Source organism: Colossoma macropomum, unplaced genomic scaffold, assembly GCF_904425465.1.
Source record: "Colossoma macropomum unplaced genomic scaffold, Colossoma_macropomum, whole genome shotgun sequence".
Classification (NCBI taxonomy): domain Eukaryota; kingdom Metazoa; phylum Chordata; class Actinopteri; order Characiformes; family Serrasalmidae; genus Colossoma; species Colossoma macropomum.
Genome location: NW_023495588.1, coordinates 264,764 through 284,950, shown reverse-complemented (window position 1 = coordinate 284,950; position 20,187 = coordinate 264,764). Strand labels below are relative to the sequence as shown.

The following is a 20,187-nucleotide window of genomic DNA, read 5'->3' as shown; positions in this document are numbered from 1 at the left end:
TAAGGATAAACCAGGTGGATTTGTAGGCATAGGCATCGACAGATATGCACATTAAAAATATCAAAAATCATCATCAGCCCTGAATTGGTACGTCCTACTTGTGAAACTACACAGTAAAACTATGGATGTTATTTTAACTTTAAAATAAGTAACCTGTTTGCTTTAAGTTTTGAGTTTCTTGAGCCATTATTATAACAGTGATCTGTCTTTTATTTTACATATTTTACTTACTTTTTGAAGTTTAAGAAACAACATTTAGCTGCTGCACTGTAAAAAAAAATGTAGTTTTAACTTAAAAATGTAAGTAACCTGGCTGGCATACAATTTTGACTTTTAATTGTTTAAAGTTTAGTAAAGTCAAAATTTTAAGTCATGTTACTTACTCTTACTCTCTTGATTAACAGTATGTCATACAGGAGGACATGGAAACACGATAAAGACACCAGTACCAGTAGTGTGTGTGTGTGTGTATTTGTGTGTGTGTCATTGCTGTTTAGAATGTGGAGATGTGGGTGGTTAATAATTGAAGGCTTCTGGCAGATCACAGCAGTGTCCGTATATTCACACACACACAATTTTAAACACACCTTTTCACAGCAGTGGAAAGGGGGGGCTTTTCAAAGCACCTCACACACGCATACACTCATGGCGGTCACATCACACTGCGGCCATATCACACACTGGCAGCTAAGGCAGAGCGACCGGACATTGATTCATCCTCCCTGAGAGAAACGCACACCCTTTCTTTCATCTCTCCATTTTGCCAAGCACTTCTGGGAAAAAAAAGAGCAGAGTTTCTGGTCACACATGGCGTCTTTGTGTAGTGGTTCCACGTCCTTTTGTATTACACACTTAAAAAAAATTGTGTAATATTTTGCTTATGCAAGAAACACATTCATTTATATATAATGTCAGGAGAAAGGCACATAATTATGTCCCATATTTATCATATGCACAGTACTGAGCAAAAGTCAGAGACCACCTTTTATTTATTTAATTTCCATTCAAAAAGATCATTAAGTACAAGTTATGTATTTTTCAGCATCAAGCAGCAAATACATTCAAATACAAATTACACAGAAGCCTCAATAACTGCATTTAATATCATATTTTGTCAGTATACTCTGCCTTTATTCTGTTCTTTTCAGGACACTTTCATTATATTATTTTCACTCCTCCAAAGTTCAGTCTTAGACGTTGGTGGCATCTAATACTTCTCATGATCCAAGTAATCCCAAACGTATTTAACATAAACGTAAATTTTGGTGTTCATGAGTCTGAGGTCGCCAGTCTGTTGTTCTGAGAACATCAGCAGCTTCTTTGTTTGATTTGCCTATTTACTTTTCTCTGTATCCGTTTCTTGACAGCCATGTTTTGCTTGTAAATACATATATATATATATAAATACACACATAAAATACATTGCTGTTGTCGGAAGAAAACCTTGTATCTCCAAAATGCTAACTTTACCTTTAATGTAAGTCAGTGGAACCAGACCAAGTAATTTTGGGTAATTTCTTTTGGTCCATTCTTCATGAAATTTACACATTACACACGTGCATTTTCAAATTATGTCAAAAACTGAAAAATGACAAAATTGAAGATACGAGGTTTTCTTCTGAGCAGCGCATGTATATATATATATATATATATATATATTCATCTTTGATTGTTGTCCTGCGCTTGTCTGTCCCATTTGTTCTTTTTAAAGTTACAGTTATAAAGTTACAGCATATTATCTATTTTACACTTTTCCCCCTGAGCCTAAATGTATCTAATAGGTGATGGAAGCTTATACCCCATCACTTAGCATTGTGCAAACTGCATGTCTCACTCATTAATATTCTCCTCAAACTCAAACTGTTGAGTTGTTCACTAATCTCAAATAAACTTGCTCATGTGGTTTCCAACACTGTATGACATGCTGTTATCTATAAACTATGGACAAAAGTGTGATGCATTGGTGAAACCAGTAGTAGTTTTTAGATGTGATGCTAGATGCCTGAACTTTGTCCAACTTGATACTTGATTTGAGATGATTGTGTCCTTTGTAGCCCTTAGTGGCCCTGTGTGGGAAAGAGTGGACACTCTGGCTCCATTGCAAAACTAAAGAAGCAAATTTTAGACACTAGACATGTCTTGGCTGATGGACTACATTTGCGGTAAGGGGGAAACTTGCAAAGTTTGTAACCTCTGTGCAGCTGCTGTGTTTGTTGCTGTGTGTGTGTGTGTGTGTGCAAAAAGTGTCCTAGCAGAGCATCTCATGCTGTTGATATGCATAGTGTACTCACCCTCAAGTCTTTGTGTACAGTGAGCCAAAGATACATGTCAGTTTGAATCACAGAGAGATCTGGGCCTGTGCTGGGTCTGGCCGTACATACACACACACACACACACACACACACACACACACTCATCGCATCACTGCCGATTAGACCCGTGCTAACCACTCAGGGAGCATGTGGTTAATGATGAGCCGTTTAAAGCGAGCAGAAACTCTCTGACTCATGTTGTTTCTCTCTTACATACACACACACACACAGACAGTACCCTACAGCACAAATGCACACATTACTTCAGCATGGATACATGCTTACCATGCCACAGGCTCTACCAGGCGTGTGTGTGTGTGTGTGTGTATCAAACTGAGGCCTGCTCTACTTCTGGTAATCCCTGATTCATGGCAGTGGCTCAGTGGGTTAGGATTTGATAACAGGAAGTGTACATGGAAGTGTTAGTAGTTAGTAGAGCAAGAGCAGTCTTGAAAGAACACATTGGTAGTGGTTTGGGTCGGGGGGGGGTGGGTATGTGTGATGTGTTGCTTTATGGCTTCTTCCTTAACCTTTGACCCTCACTCCGTTTGAGTACATGATCCTGGCCACCATCATTGCTAACTGCATTGTCCTTGCGCTGGAGCAGCACCTGCCCGACGGGGACAAGACGCCCATGTCTGAGCGCCTGGTAAGTCCTGTGTGTGTGTGTGTGTGTGTGTGTGCTGAGAGTGCTATTTTTCCATTGTTAGCTGCTAACTCTGTCATATCTCTCTGTCAGCGTTTCATTCATCTATTGTGTTCCATAAGACAAAGATCGGGCTTATTATTGGATGTTGTAAATGGCAAATCTTGTAGAAATTTAAATCAGATGAAGCCTGATTTACACCTTTTACTTTCTACTGCTAAGTTTCTCTCTTGGAGAGGTGCTGTTTAACCCTAAGAAATCCAGAGTTGAGTTACTATTGTTTTGCTATATTTTTTATTTGATTTACAATTTGATTTACATTTACTCAGTTCATGCATTTAAGTTGTAGAATCTGCGCTTCTGCATTTCTCCCCTTGTTTTATAGAGCTATGAGTGAAGAATAATTCATATAAAATTATAATTTGCTTTTTTTATTAGTAGTGTAAACTTCTAAGGGTTAACAACGTAAACTCTAAAGCTGTCACACACCGAACATGATGCGAATAAATGACACAGACTTGCGGAGTTGTTCAAAATGTTTACACATTGCAAAAAAAGAAAGAAATGGTCAAGTAACAAAGATATACTCACGATGAAAACAACCTTTTAATGTTTGTCAGAAAGTACCTCACAACCAATCAGATTTCTTGGTTGTAGCCGGCAATCAGATATTTTGGTTGGCAGAAGCAATACTGGTTAAGTAAGTTTGTCTGTGAAAATCAGAATCGAACAGAAACAAAAATCAAACAGAAACAGGGTGAACAAAACAATGTTACATTTTATACTGTCTGAAAAATCACATTTGGTGTGAAAGATACCAGTTATGCATATGTTCCAGTAAATTAAGAGACATCTGAATAAATGACACAAATTAATTGCATTTAGTGTGTGAAGACCTTCAAACGTCTTAATGTAGGTCCATTGTTCAGTTCCTCATTGTCATAACTGCAGGACTTACGCATTATTTTGTAGTAGTCACTGAAAAGTTTATAGTAGTTACTCACAAAATCTTAAAACCAACAATTAAATAATGAGTTCATTTTAATCATGATCACAATCTCTCTCTCTTTTAGGATGACACAGAACCCTATTTTATTGGCATTTTTTGCTTCGAGTCTGGCATTAAGATACTGGCTCTGGGCTTTGCTTTCCATAAGGGCTCCTACCTCCGCAACGGCTGGAACGTGATGGACTTTGTAGTGGTGCTTACTGGGTGAGTCTCTCTTGCTCTCCTTGATGTTGTAATTTTTGCTTAATTCACACTGTTCCTTGCTGTTACTTGTTGATGGTTTTCTTCATGTGAATTATCTGTTAATATGCTTAATGAAAAAGTCACTCATCATTTAAATGAAGTTACACATTTTTTTTTTACATTTTGTGGTTCTCATTGCCTGCTTTAGTCCTCTGCTCCTCCGACAATCCAATAGTCCCTTAAGCAGGACTATTTTGAGCTAAGCGAATAATTACCATTAACAAAATTTTATAAATTTGACTGTAAAATGAGTATCTTGCCTTTTTCATTTTCTGTAATGTATGTAACATAGTGCCATGAACTGCATGTACAAGCTCAATACAACAGATGCAGAAGTGGTGATCTAATCTCAAGGAAGACAAAAATTTGTTATGAATAGATCATTCTGTTATATATTAATTATTAACTTCCTGTTCCCAGGATACTTGAAATATTGAGTAAAGGTTGTAAAATATTTTTGTTGGTTAGTTTGTAATATAAAATTTTTAATTAAATAAAACGAAAGCACCTTTAGTATAATATTATAAGTTATTATTGTACTTAAAATAATAAAACATACGAATATGATGAGTGATTGTAAACTTTTGATCAGTGCAGTATGTATGCAGTTTGCGTGTTCAGTATTATATACTGTTTTCTGCTTATTTTTAAGACGTATTTTTGAGAATGGCATTGTGTTTGTATTCACAGTGTGTGGGTGTGTGTGTGTGTGTGCGTGCATGTGTGTTCCCTTGCCCTAATGAGCTCATGGTGAGGCAGGATCAGAGCAGACAAGAAGCCCATAGCACAAATGTCACCATCACGCGCACACACACACACATGGATAAGAGGATGCATGGGGTGGCATATAAAGTTCTGGTGGAGATGTCAGCTGGAGAGATGTCGTGGAGGATGTTTGAAAGGAAACAGCAGATGGATCAAGATGAAGTGAGAAAACGAAAGGGTCACTGTTCCCACCAAAACCCCACACGTTTGTACAATCGCTCACCTGAGCTCTGTACAGACCTTAAAGTGTTGGTTTGGCGATAATTTGAATTTACACATGGTTTGGTTAGTGTTATAGTTATTTATAGCAGCATGTAGGTGTAGGCTATAACATTAACTTACCTAGCTAGCAATGCTAAAACAGTTGAACCCAGGAAACTTTCTGCTTACCTTTTCAATCCGATGTTTAGCCTAAATTTCCTGGTTACATAGTAAAAAAATAAATACCCAATAACACCCAGTATATTCGAACAGTATGCCCCTACACATATACAAAGTAAATATCATTATAAAATAATTAAAGTAAATAAAAAGTTTTTTTTTAACTTTTTTCTTATTTTAATACATTTTATAACTCCATCCAGAACCCTACATATTTTTACTGTTCAAGAACTCCACACTCACCAGGGTTTTTCCTGGCACAAAATGAGGCAGAGGTGGTGCCATTCTGATCATGTGCACACGTGCGCACGTGTACCGTACCTTCAGCTGACTCAAGCAAACACTTTTATGCTCTAATCTTTGGTCTAGTAGTTATGTAGATCCTCATGCTAGTCAGCTCTGCAAACGTATTTAGTGAGTCTGTAGGCTACAGATCAGGTTAAAACAAACCCTGACACAATGGTGGATCACCCACAGGCGTCATGGTGTCAAATTCATAAGCCCTGTATGTTGGAGCAATTTACTGATTCATAAACAGCAAAATTCTACAGCCTGTGTATGTGCACGTGTGCTTATCAATACAAACACAACTGGGTCTAATAGCTTTTCAAACCTTTTATTTTATTATATTATACCTACTGTGCGTGAAAGCTGTGTTTATCACCATCGCTTCCTTTCACTGTGTCTATCTATGTTTCCCCTGTTTTCTCATGCTCATCACTCCATCCCCACCCTCTTTCTCTTTCCCTCTGGTAACTAGAGTAATTACTGAACAGTGTGTCCTCCAGCTACCGCAACAGAATAGGAACTGAGTGCGCTCTCTTTCTATCTCTTGCACACGCACACGCATAGAAATCATATCCTTTTTGCATGAACATCCCCAAATCCTTTTATGCTGTGGACTTTAGAGAGAGGTAGAGCTTATTTTGCCACTTTGTGTATTACCACTCAGACCAGTGGAGCAACATCAAAACTCAGCTTAGTGTTCACAACACTAACAATCAGTGAGCCGAAACCAAACGCCGAAACTGGTCCAAACTAGAGATGGACTTTGTGAGTAATTTTGTGATTGAGTACTCACGTTAAAAAACAAGTAAGTAGTTACTAGAAAATTTAAAGCGAACATCTGACAGTCTGTGAAATTTGTATTAGTCGGTTATATCAGTTTTGTAACAGAAACCAACCTGTGCTTTCTTTTCTTTATTTTATGGCAATTTAGGCTGTTTCTTTAAAAAGTAAATAATAGCCTACATTTGTGCATATTACATTTTGTTTAGCAAGTTAGAGCAAGCAAGTCACCAGTAGCAAGAGGCTGTTCTGCACCCTGTGACAATAAGAAGCCTTTCACTTGCTGAATTGAAAAATGTTAGTGAAGTTCACAGCATCCCATCTTTATAAATCATTCAAGAATTTTACTTTAAGCTGTCTTTTTCGTTGTAAACTCCTTTTTTTTCTCATATGTCTGTTTTTGTTGTTGCACTGCTCTAACAATCACTTGCTTCTATATGTCATGCTTAAACAGTGGTCTGTGATTGGTCGATTTGCATAGCAGTCAAATATACTGCTGATAGCAATGACAGCAGTGTTACTCTGCTGCTGCAATCCATCAGTCTGAGGATGACCAGAGAGTACACAGATTTGTTTTTTTTTCTGCATTTTGCTGTCTCTAGTTCCACCTAAAAATGTGTTCTTTTGTAGGTAGTGTTGCTAGCAAACTTTACATAATGCTTGTAAAAATCCCATTTAACCTAATGAGAAACTGTAGAATGCAACTCAAATTTTGTTATTAATTTCAAACAATATTTATTTTGGATGTGTTTATCCGTTCGTATTAATAGGATAGATCATTTTTTGTTGTGTAATCAGGCTAATGTTAACATGGTGACATATTTATCAGCATTTCCAACTTGCTTAGATTCAATTAGCTATAACAACACAGATCAGCTCGGCATCATAGCATTGTAAACTGGAAGCTCAACGTTAAGTAGTGTCTCTGGGATTTTTACCAGCTTGTCCAACCTCTTTTTATTTATTTATTTTTTTGGAACATTTTAAAGGCTTATCATGTGGAGCTGAAACATTCCCAAGTCTAGGAGAGCCATATTGAAAGGAAAAACAATTATTACAATGAAATGACTATTTCACATACTACACTACAGTAAATTCTGTTAAACTGAAATAATTATCCTTTCATTGCGATGAAACATGCTGTTGGTCAGTGTTCACTAAGTACTGGCGATATCCATGATAACCTTGGAAAAGTATGTGACGTAATCTGTGACTAAAGAGGCAAATTTTGGAAAATTCTTGCAAAATTCATCAAAATATCATGTAAAATACTAAATATGCACATTTACAATTGATTAATCTGTATTAATGCACCAAGATCCAAAAAACTGTCCTTATATGATCCTCAGAATTTAGTACTGATAGATGGGACCATGCATCAGCATGTATATAAAGTAAACTTCCCAAAACTGTGTTAAATGTACTCCATGTAAAAACATGTTTTTGTTTGAATCAAGGGGCTGACTACTATAATATGTTCATGAAAATATGACCAATAGCTAAAAATTTCACAAATTGTCCAGGTTAACACTAGTCCAGGTTAAAACAAACATAAATGCCAGTGGAATGAGCTTTAAGTGAATGTCCATTTCTATAATTGTGCACACAGATGTCTGATTTCACACACACAGTTATACATTACACTTTCTCTCTGAGAATGTTTCTGAAATGGTTGCCTGTCTTACTGCTTTTGGATGTTTGCTTTGTAGTTGTGCTATCATTCTTTCAAAAACACCACTATTTTTAGCTGTGCTGTTTGTTTTTTAGTGGGCTTATCTACTGGAACCAATTGCCTATTGCACCCTCATGCTTACAGTTCAGAAACGTTTTTCAGCGTGAATGATAAACCCACCCAGTCAAATAGAAACTGTGGTTTGAAATGGTTGGAATTATTTTTTAATCGATAAAATTGAGTGAGCAGTTTTATTAATTTTGTTTAATTTATTTGTTGGTTAATCATCTACTTCTCTAGGACTAATTAGTCTCCAAACTGTTTAGTAGGGTTAGTATCTCTGCCAATACCGATCCTGTACATCAAATTCAGGGAGTCTCTACTATCATGTGTTTAGAATCCATGTCCATATGTGTCTGTGTGTGAGATTGTGAAAATGTCTGCAGACTTGTGCAGTGATGCATCTGTATAGATGAATTATGCATATGTCTGTGCGTGTATGTAGGTATAGATACTTAACACATGGACTCTTGCGCTGCTGTGAGCGTGTGTGAGTTAACGTGTGTGTAAGTAGGTCAGGCGGTGTGTGTGTGAGCGTTGCAGGAGAGAGCAGAGCAGCCTCTGCAGGAGTGCCTCTGCTTCTGCTGCAGCCATTTTCTCCTCACTGCCTGTCTCAGTGTTAATGTGTCATTGTGCCATCGAGTTCAGCACTGGTTTCTGATTGTAGCAGCCAGAGTGTATAACTGAGCTTAAAGAAATAGTTAAAGAACGATTACATTTAATTACATTTTTCTCTTACCTTTTCCCTTCCTTGATGTATGCATTCTGTAGACACCACAAACCATGTCTGTAAAAATGGACAGAAAGTGTGGACAAAGTTCAAGCTTCAAGATGGCTGCTGCAACTGTTTTTTGCTGTGTGATGTACTATTGTACATTTACATATGTAACAGTATTTTATACAGTGTCAGAAAGCAAGCAAATCTGTTTGAGATCACTAAACAACTCGACACTGATGCAAATTTGTGATGGTTTAAGCATGTAAGTTTGCACGACGCCAATTAGTGTACGTAAGCTTCCGTTATCTGTCAGTTACATTAGCCTCATAGTTGCAGGACAAAAGTGAAGGAAAAAAACATATCTATAAAATCTGCACTGGCCGCTCGGGCAACCGACCCAGTAGATATTGTGGCCAAAATTAAGAATTTGTGGCCAGAATTACTAAGACATAATTGTAGTATTCATTGCATTTGTAATTGCAATTAACAGGCATGTTTCAGTACCGAAAGCCATTCAAGTGTTGCTTTGAAAAGGGAAAAAATTTCAAAATGTTACATTAATAAGAACACACACACTCACTTGTGCATGTTTAGCAGACTGAAATTTCTCCACAAGGGAGAAAGCACTGAAATTGCTTTTGTATAAGAAGAAACCATAAAACAGCTGTGAACCCACACTAGCAGGAGCTCACCAATGCATGAGTAACAGTAAAAGCTTTCAGAACGAGTGGTGAAATAGTTTATTACCAAAAAATGTTCACTTACTTATGTGTATGTTAATTACTGTGTTTATTATTTTTAGATCATTCAGGCCTAGTGAAAAGTGGTTGTTTTGTCATTAATGTGTATATTTGTGAATGTGTAAGAATTCAGTGGTGGTTTGTTAAAAAAGGAGGGAAAAAAGAAATCTCTATGGCAAGTGGTCACTTGGACCACAGGCTCTGCATTTTAGTGGTTAAATGTGAAATATTGGAGTGATTGTTACAGCATTGTTACTGGAAAAATAAGGACAGTGTTTGTGTGTGTGTGTGTGTGTGTTGAACAAGTATGTATGGGGGGATAGAGAGAGAAAACGAGATAGAGAGGAATAGAGAGGAAAAGACAGAAAGAGAAGAAAGAATGGGGAGAGAGGGAAAAGAAAGAAAGTAGAGAGAGAGAGAGAGAGAGAGAGAGAGAGAAAGGACAAGAGGTAGATGGAAAAAGAGAGGGGGAAAGAGAGAAAGAAATAGAAAAGGAAAGGGGAAGAGAGAGGAAGAGGAAGAGGAATGGAAAGATAGAGAAAGGAGAAAGAGAAAAGTAGCGAGAAAACGAGAGAGAGAGAGAGATTCAGTGTGTATGTGTGTGTTTGGAAGCTGCTCTGGATGATTGATCATCTGCAGCAGTGAGAAACAGGGTTACTGCAGCAGCTCCTACACACTCATTCGCTTGCTCTGTTTCTCTCCCTCTCTCTCCCTCTCTCTCTCTCTCTCTCTCTCTCTCTTTTTCTCTCTCTTTTCTTTTCTCTGTCCTTTACCTTTCCTCTCTCGTTCTCTCTCTCTCTCTCTTTCTCTCTGTGCCGCTAAGCCCAAGGGAGCAGTGAGAGACGCACAGAATCACGCGGCATTTCTCTCCACCAGCCACTGCAACCTCTCTCTCTCTCTCTCTCTCTCTCTCTCTCTCTCTCTCTCTGGCTCTCTCTCTGCCTGTCTCTTATTCTTTCTTACATGCTCACACACACACAGCTGTCCTGTGCTGCTCTCTTTGGTGTGTGTATTTGTGTCTGTGTGTATGTGCGTGTGTGAATGGCGGATGTGTCTTTCAGCTTCGGATCTTTGAAGATGAAATGATTGTGCTTCCTCTCAACACCTCTGGTCCAATGCTTTGATACTTCGCACACATATACACACCCACACACACACATGCACACGTGTGTGTTTGCTTTGTTACAGTCTTTTTAGGATTATTTTTGCTGTAGTGCATTTGTCCCCTTCTCTCTTCTCTTATTTTTGTGTAATACAGGCAAGTTGTTTCAGAAAACAAAACTGTACAGTGGGAATATTTTGCTCATGCATCCAAAATAATGTGATATTTTAAGTCTGACAACTTTAAAAGGACTGGATCGAGATTAGATTATTTAATTGTCTGATGAAGCCATGTGTGATATCGCTCCACGGCCGTGTCCGAAATGGATCCCAATTTGCGTTTTAGGGCTCTTAGTGTCTAAATCATAAAATGGGTTTCCAAAGTGATTTTTGTAGCGCTGCGATCTCCCACAATGCACCGTAGTTTCTACACCACAGATCACTGCATCAGCTGTCTCTGCTGTGCCATTGAAAATAAAACTTATCAGACTCTTTTACATCCCTGGAGAAACACTAAAAACAGCAGCTTTGTACCATTGAAAATGAAGACCCTAATGTGTTTACTCCCAGCTGCTCATCCTACAGCAAAAACTGGTTATTAAATATGTACCCTAGTCAAGTTTTTGTACTTTTTCCTCATTCCCTGTGCTTTTTCAAAATGTTACACCCATGTCCACAGTTACAAATAAGAAGCCAGCTTCAGCCTAGGAAGCAACTAATGTTGGTTTATTTTTGCGCCTAGTGAGTACTGACACAGGCAGAGAATAAGAAAGGATCTATTTTAATTTATTGATTCAAATGTGTTTTGCACTTTCTACTAAGTACTAAATAGTTTACCCTTGCATAGCACAATATTAATAAGAGAGTAGCTATTTAGGTCACAGCCCTTGTCTGCTTATCTGTACAGGTAGCATTTGTGAATTGGGCTTCTATCTTAAAGATGTTGAAGAAGTAATTCTCTAATTGGCTCTATGTACTAAACACCTGCTTATCTATTTCTTCTGAAATCTTGTGTATTAGTAATAGGGAGTTTGTCCTCCTGTGCTGCAGTTACAGCGTCTACTCTTCTTTACACCAGATGCTAGAACATCGCTGTGAGAATTTGATGGTATTCAACAACAAGAGCATTAGTGAGGTCAGGTACTGGTGTTGGATGATTAGTTCTGGATCACTCAAAGGTTTTGGATGGAGCTCCATCACTCCAGAGAATGCATGTCTACTAATCCACTTTATACTCCTCTAGCTGACGGTTGACATTGGGCATGGTGACCTTAGGCTCTTGTGTGGCTGGTCAATTGGTCAGTGCTTTTCTATGGAGATTATACAAATTATGTATGTGCAGTTGAACACCTGTGTCAACAATGAGTGCATGTTATAGTAGCTGAATTCACTCAGTTACAAGGTCTATCTGGAAACTTTTGGACAGATAGTGTTTAGACATTAAGGTATACAAATGACAGAGAAATATCCAGCAAGAGGAGCTAGACAGAGAGTGAGAGAGAGGAGAAGAACTATTTGTGTTTCCGTTTTGTTGAAAGGAACACAGAATTTATTTCATTTGTTTTACGAAGTGAATTATTGACATCATTTTCTAATGTAACATTTACAAAAAAAGGGAATTATTATTATCATTATTATTATTATTTAATTGTGTATTTTTATTGTATGTATGTTTATGATACCTTCTGAGACAATCACTTTGTTTCTGGCACTACATAATCATATATATATGTATGAATTATATCAGAAGGACAGGATCATAGTAATGCAGAGCATATATGTAGTGTCTGTGCATGCGTGCATAAGAATGAGTGCGTGTATGTGAGCACATGATAGTGTGCGATGAGCTCTCTGATGCCATGCTGCTTGTTTGGTGCGTGTTTTGCAAAGCCTCAGTATATCCACACTGTGGCTGTATCAGTCAGCTTGATTTATATTTTGTGATTCAGAGAAACGGGGGATGGTTTAAAGCAATAAATCAATCAGGCCCCTCCCCTTGCCTTGTTAGCGCTGCGATGCTGCGATTCTATCAATGGAGGAAGATGGCTGTTGCCATGGAAACAGTTATGAATGAGAGCGGGCTGGTAACCGTAGAAACTGTGTGAATGAGGAACTGCTGGTTGCCATAGCGATGCAGTGTAAAGGTAGATGGGCCTGCGGTCTGCAGCAGCTGCAGAGTCATCAGCATCTTTCCTGAAAACAAGCAATCAGAGTTATTTATTAAGGCATAAACAAAGATGGGTTTCGTGAAATTTCGGGCATCCAACACGGAGATACAGTACAGTATTTTTGTGTAAAAATTTAGATGAAATATTAGTTTTTCAATAGATAACAGACAGTGATGTTTGTTAAAGTACCAAAATCCTAGATTTTTAATGTATTTTCCTTGTATTTTTTCTTGTATTTTAAGTTTCCACTAATTTAATTAACATCATTTTTCTTGCGGTCCGCTCACAGCTCTTGTGTGGTTTTATGTACCAAAATCAGGCCTAATTCATTGTCACATTTATTTTCCTACCTCTCTTTGTATTCTTTGTACTACCTCTCTTTGTACTTTTTTGTGAGCAGCTTAGTTCCCATATACGAACTGTATTGTCTGGTAAGTGAACAGTTTTTGAAACTTTAATAGTGTTTAGGTACTACATAATGTCTCATTTATTAAAAATAAAAATCAAAGGAAAACTGATGATACAGGCTCTTGAACCCAAAACTGACAGGTTTTTTTCCTAAATGTGTGCAAGACAAGTGAGTGCAGTAAGTGACTGTTTAGCACCTGCTGATTCTGTAGCACAGATTTATTGCAGCTTTAATCTTCAAACCCACCTGATTCCTCTTTTCAGATGCTCCTGATGGTTCATTAACTCAATCAGATGTTTTACATTAGGAGTGTGAAAAGTGTTTAAAAGTGCTCATTGTAAGAGACTGTTATCAATAAAGAAGAAGCCTTTTCCCAACGTATCCACTGGAGTTAAGAGCAACATCAAAAGAATATTCTGGAGCAAACAGCTTTAGTGGAAGTAGAGAAACATGTTATATAGTAAAATATTGTTTAAATGTAGAAATTTAAACAGTCTTTTATTTCTGGTATTTGGCCTTGTGTTTTTTGTTAAAGATGTGCTTGTCTTTGTTTAATTCAGCACCGCTCTCTTCTTCTCTCACTCCGTCCTCACTCTCAGCGTGTGTCTGGGCGTGTGTGTGTGAGGTGGATTGGCAGGTGATTCCCAGCCGAGCGCTCCCTGTGAACGGAGTGTAAACACCAGTGTGTGTGTGTGAGAACCCTGTCTTTACCCCCTAATCTCACTGTGCCGGAGTGCATTCTCCAGAGTCCACCACGCTATCTCTTAGCACCAACCCAAAGGGCCTCAGCAAGGTCCATCTAGGCCCGGCGCCTGGCTCACCAGAATGGCTGGCTTTCGGCCAAATTGCGCTACTTTTTGGTTGGATTTTCTGAGAGTAATGTGCTTTGGTGGATGGTGGACTGGTTTGCTATGATTTTGGTGTATTTATTTATGTATACAGTACTGTGGAAAGGTTTAGGCATGTAAGCACATTGTTTAAAGTCATTTATCTTCCAGATAAGTGTTTCAGTTTGCTTGTAAAAACATGATGTATTATTAAAATGGGTGCAAATAAACGTAACAAGAATTTCACTTTTGCACACTCTTACATCTTTGCTGTCATATTAAAGGGCCCTATATAGCAACAAACTGTTACTATGCCTTCTCTATTTTGCCTTCATTTTTTGTTGTATCAAAAACCATTACAAAAGCCAACCTGTTAGCAGTTCTTTTTGATAGTGTAGCATTTTTTTTGAAAAACCTAAAACTGCGTTGTGATAATTTCCTAAAGTTTTTGAAAATGATTTCAAACCCTAGGGAACCTAAATAGTATCTAAGTAGGTTAATCTTGCTGTTGTGGGCACACAATATGCATGTACATATTATGTGCTGTGATTAACTTTCAATGCATTTGGCCAGGTTCTGTCTTTTTTTCCTCTTTCCTTCTTTTCTACACATTTTTGACAAGACCTAAAAGGTGCCTGAATTTCCCTTAATGAGCTCTGCTGCATCTTACTTTGTCTTGGTGGAATATCTGTTATGAGCTTTAAGTGAACAGAAAGGATAAACACATCAGAAACAGTTACTAAACATCGCTGTACGACATGCATGCACGTGAGCAGTTCTTTTTGACTGCCAGTGTATAGTTAGAGCTCTGTAGAATGAAAACATTTTAACACAAGGAAATTAAATCGAATCTTGACCTTCAGAACAGAACACAGTATTGAACCTGAATATTTATGTACCTTTACACCTTTAATTCCTTGTTGTGTGTGTGTGTAGCCTCCTTTAGCCTGTGTTTCCTGCTGATCGATACAGCGCTACTGTTTATAACTCCGCTTCCTGTCTGTCTCCGCCAGCACATCAGGGACTGATTCCTGCTGGAATAAACTGCAACTCATGCTGTTCTCAACTGTCATCATTAAGAAGATTGTTTTTGTGTGTGTATGTGTGTGTGTGTGTTTGTGTGTGTGTTAGACAGAGAGTGAGTGTGTGAAAGTCTGGGTTATATAATGAGTCAGGTAGAGCTGACAGTGGTGGCGGTGGTGTTAGAACCGGAGCTCTATAAATAGAAGAGGAGAAAGATGGGAATAAAAGCAACCAGTCAGCATCTTCTGCTCTTTTCCATTCACTCCGCCCCTCCCTCTCTTCTCTCTCTCTTTCTCTCTCTCTCTTGTCTCTCTCACTCTCATTTCCCCCTTTCTCTGTTGTCTCTCTCTCACTCTGTTGTGCTCTCTTTCTCTCTCTCTTGCTGGTGTTCTCCTTTTGTCTCTTTTGCTTTATAAAATAAGCTCTTTTAAGATATTTCAAATCAGCATGTTTAGTTCAGTAATCCATTGGTTCCATGATTTTGTGTGAGCAAAAATGTTTTTGCAACATGACACTTTTTAGTAAACAAGATAACTGTTGGTTGACTTAGCTTGTAAATATTTGGCATTATACCTCGATGTCGTAAGTTTCAGTTTTTTAATAGAGTACTTTACCTTAACATTCCATTTGCTGCACATGGCATGGCTTCCTTACATTACTGATAAACAAAGGTAATTTTACAGATATGCTATAACAAAAGTCATATTTATATATTAATGTATAAGCCCAGTGTGAAAATAAAAAGTTTGATTGCTGAAGCAACATATACATCCTGTGTTTAAATAGATTCATAAATATCAGAAATATATACTTACACATCAGATTGATTCATGTACCATGTATTCACAATATATTTCTCTATCAATTCTTTGAATGCAACTTTGCTAAGTTCCACTAAACCCCCCAAAAAGTATACAAATTACATAACCCTTCTCTCCCCTCTGTCTTTTTTCATGTCTCTCCCCTTCTCTTTCAACCCTTTTCCAGCCACATCTCTAGCCAAGCTTCTCTCTCCCCTTCATTCATCTGACCCTTTTCTAGTCCGCTTCCATTTTCTGAATGGTTCATTCTCTTTCAATAAGCTTGATAGATCCTCCTTCCTTTGAGCTGTCCTTACACTCTGTGTGTGTGTGTGTGTGTGTGTGTGTGTGTGTGTGTGTGTTAGTGCACACTATTGAACAGGAGAGGCTATAGGTTGCTCTATGGGTTTAGGGACACCTAGATTTCCAAATTGATTTTAAGAAATGAGGATGTTTTCTTTGTCTGTTCGCAATAGCCTTTTAAAGCCAACACAAAAGTGTCTATCTCTGCCTTTCAGTCTGCACTTCTCCTTTATATAATAATGTGATTTCTTAATGCTATTGCATCTATTTTGATATGTAAACAATATGATGTAACAAAGCTGAAAAAATTGTAGATTTTTATTTTTTTGTGTCACCAACTACCTTTTTAAACAACCAAACACGTGAATAGAACTATATTTACTTCACTGTTCTTTTATTTTAACTCTGAATAAACAAATCAGTAATAAGCATTTTCATAGCGAAATGAATTGTGTTCTAAATGTGCATGCACACTTGATCGCATTGCATCCAACAATAAAGGCAGCGTGGGGCATCTTCTATACAGTGGTACAAAAAAGATGATAGCACACAGAAAGCTCCAGTTCTAGATGTTTATCCGTTTTACTATAGCTAATGTGGACATGCATGCACACCAGCTACTCTGGGGGCAGCATTAATTCCTTAAATTCCCAGACTTTTGATATCCTAAGGCTTATTATTTAGTAACTACTCCTGGATGTTTGTGGAATTAATGGGAGCAAATCCAAAGTCTATGAATGTATCACTAACGACATGTTAGGTAAGATATGGTTAATGAATAAAATAGAAAGCTGTAAAAAAATTAACAGTGAAGATCAACCTTCACTTAGAAATTTTCAAAAGAAAGCTAAGGTGTCTCCAAAGATGTCCTCCCAGTACATAACAGATAGACAGGCATGGTGTAGTTAAGCAGCCTTTTACGTATTCGTTTGCATGCATTTCACTCATCTTTTTCCAGTCAACTCGGTTAGGTGATCTATTTACAGTGACGTTTTAGCAGCACTAAAGGTCAAATGATTAATCACACATAACAGTAACAGGGCACACATCTGTACTCTGAACACATGAGTATTTAAAAAAGCTCTGCTATTTCTCTGTCATAGAAGTCATTCCAACTTTCCAAACCTACCTTCACTGTCCGGGCCATCACGGCCTGGCTGTTCTCTCTACTGCTAGGGGATATGGCCAGAAGTCTTACCTCAGTATTTTTTTTCCCATACTATTTGATGTCCAAAATTGTTAGCAATTATTATATACATGCTCAATTCCACTTTGCTGGCTGTTATTTTTAACACTCAGCTTGCAACAACTTTAAACCTTTATAACTCTGTGCTAATTTTATTCTACTCTTATCAAATACCTACCAAACACAGCGTTCATCATGATGTATATATAATAAAATAATAAAAAAAAACAAAAGCTACTACTTTTGAGAAAATAAAAAACAAATCTAAAACTGTTAATGCACCCTCAAGCCTCGGTGAAACTGAAAACGAAATTAAAAACTTAAAGGAAAAACTAAATAAAAATGAAAACTAATGAAAATTTAAAAACTATAATATTTCTGATCTGTACTGGTCTAGTTGGACTGCATAAGGCTAAAAGTTACAGACCTTGGCATTTTTGTTTACTAAACATGTAACAATACATTTGTTTTCAGATGTGATTCTGAGATACAGTTAGATCAAGATTAAATTTGATGTTAATTTTTATGTGTTAAAATAAAAATAAAGTCACAGTTGGAACAAAACCTTGCATCTCCAAAAAAACTTTACAGGAGAAGAAAAAAAATGTCAGCATTTAATGCAAGAAAATGCAGTGTAATATAACAAGTCATATTGGATCATTTCTACTGGTCTATTCATCATGAAATTTTGACGCAGTGTAAACAGCAAAAAGAAGCATAAGGCTTTGTTCAGTGACACTATACTGCACAGACTGGTTTGCCATGCTGCTTTCTAACAAAATAAACCCTAGAAATCATGACCCCTAGAATTTACAAGCTCTTCAGAAAAAAAGCCCAGTCGTTTGAGTGTGGATGTGTCCATAACAGAAGCCCTGCTTTAACTATACTGAATGCTGTCATCATTGGTCTACATTTAGATGACTAGTTTTGATCATTGAAAATGGTTCTCAAGAAAACAAGAAATATATGGAAGAGAGTGAGAGGTATCGGTGATACAATTTGACATTGTTATGCACTATTTCATCTGTTCATTGTTTTCCAGATACTGAACTGAATGCATTGCATTGTTATCATTTACCATTTTATTAATAATAAAAGTGCATTTTGAGCTCCGGTCTATGCCTAACTTTGTGCTAAATGTGAGTTTTCTTGGGTTGAGCACTGCAGCCCTCACAGGTGATTGATTGATTAGGCATCGCTGGCTACTTTATGGCATTAATGCTGAGTTTCTTTTTCTTTCTCAGAATTCTCTCCACGGTGGGCTCAGACTTTGACCTGAGAACGCTGCGGGCCGTGAGAGTGCTGAGGCCGCTTAAGCTGGTCTCAGGAATTCCCAGTAAGTATCACAGAGGGACAGATGCAGAGAGGGTGGGAAGAAGGGATATGGGATGAATGGGAGAGAATAATAAGAGTAAGTTAATTATATTAAGATAATAAATAAAACACAAAAGATGTTAAAGCTTTAGAATGCTGACGGCTTTAAAAACAGTGATGTTCAGCTTGTGATGTACAATAAAATATCCAAGTAAAAGTAAAATAAGAAGTTTTAGCTCATCAGAGCCAAATCTATATTGGTGATTGCATTCTTGATACAATTATTTGTGATCCTTCAATCTTAAAACAGACTGTGAGAGTTATTAGTATGTTTTTTTTTACTATGTTTACAGTTGCAAAACTGTAGACAAAACAATAACTTTTCATCAAACTGAAATTATAATAAGAGGTCTCCTCTTGTACATAAAAATACAAAAAAAACTATCTAAGAGTTAGTTCTTCTAAATTTAAATAAGTTTAAATAAGTAAGACAGTAAATTAATAGACAGAAAATGAAAGTGAATTCAATGCCGCTGCTGTCCCTGAACCTGCTGTCTCTCCTCCAGGCCTGCAGGTGGTGCTGAAATCCATCATGAAGGCTATGATCCCACTGCTGCAAATTGGCCTGTTGCTCTTCTTTGCTATCCTCATGTTCGCCATCATTGGTCTGGAGTTTTACATAGGCAAATTCCACACCACCTGCTTCGACGACATCACTAGTAGGTTCCTCTCTGGTTTTAGCCCAGCTAAGGATGATTTCTTCATTGGGCGTCAGGTTTTTTGATATGAGGTTAACTTGATGGAACCCTTCTGAGCCATGATAGAAGTTTTCCCCAATATACCTATTGGACAAAACATTGTTATGAAATAACAAAAGTTTGGGAGAAGGACCATGTCTGAGGCTTCTCTTCCTTTCAGACTTATATAGGCTAAACATACCCACAGGATTAGCACATAGCTGCTTTATGCTAACAAAACAGTTTTTACTGTATTGAAAAGTAACAGTACAATAATCAAACATTTTTTGGAAAAGTGATTTCCCAAATATATGACAGGCAGTGTATGTGTGTGATTTCATTCAGTGTGTGATTTTTGTCTGTGACAGATGAAATTCGTGAGGATTTTCCTTGTGGAACAGAGCCGCCGTCCCGCCTCTGTCCAAACGGGACCACCTGTAAGTTGTACTGGCTGGGACCCAACTATGGCATCACCCAGTTCGACAACATTCTGTTTGCCGTTCTCACTGTCTTCCAGTGCATCACCATGGAGGGCTGGACTGACCTGCTCTACTATGTGAGTTAAAATGACGTAATGCGTGGCCTAACTACACTGAAAAATTTTGCTTTTTAATTTCGTGCTTCAGCCTTCCGCCCAATGACAGCTGGGATAGGCTCCAGCACCCCACCGCGACCCAGAAGGATAAGCGGTTTAGATGATGTATG

General features: G+C 37.7%; 1 protein-coding gene across 1 annotated transcript in view; it reads left to right on the top strand.

The window, feature by feature from the left end:
- cacna1aa (calcium channel, voltage-dependent, P/Q type, alpha 1A subunit, a) overlaps nucleotides 1-20,187 on the top strand; it is a 141,510-nt gene that overhangs the window by 29,339 nt on the left and 91,984 nt on the right. Inside the window, 5 exon segments of the mRNA XM_036563030.1 lie at nucleotides 2,856-2,961; nucleotides 4,032-4,171; nucleotides 18,676-18,767; nucleotides 19,312-19,464; nucleotides 19,851-20,038. Of these exon segments, the coding sequence (XP_036418923.1) occupies nucleotides 2,856-2,961; nucleotides 4,032-4,171; nucleotides 18,676-18,767; nucleotides 19,312-19,464; nucleotides 19,851-20,038 (679 nt within the window).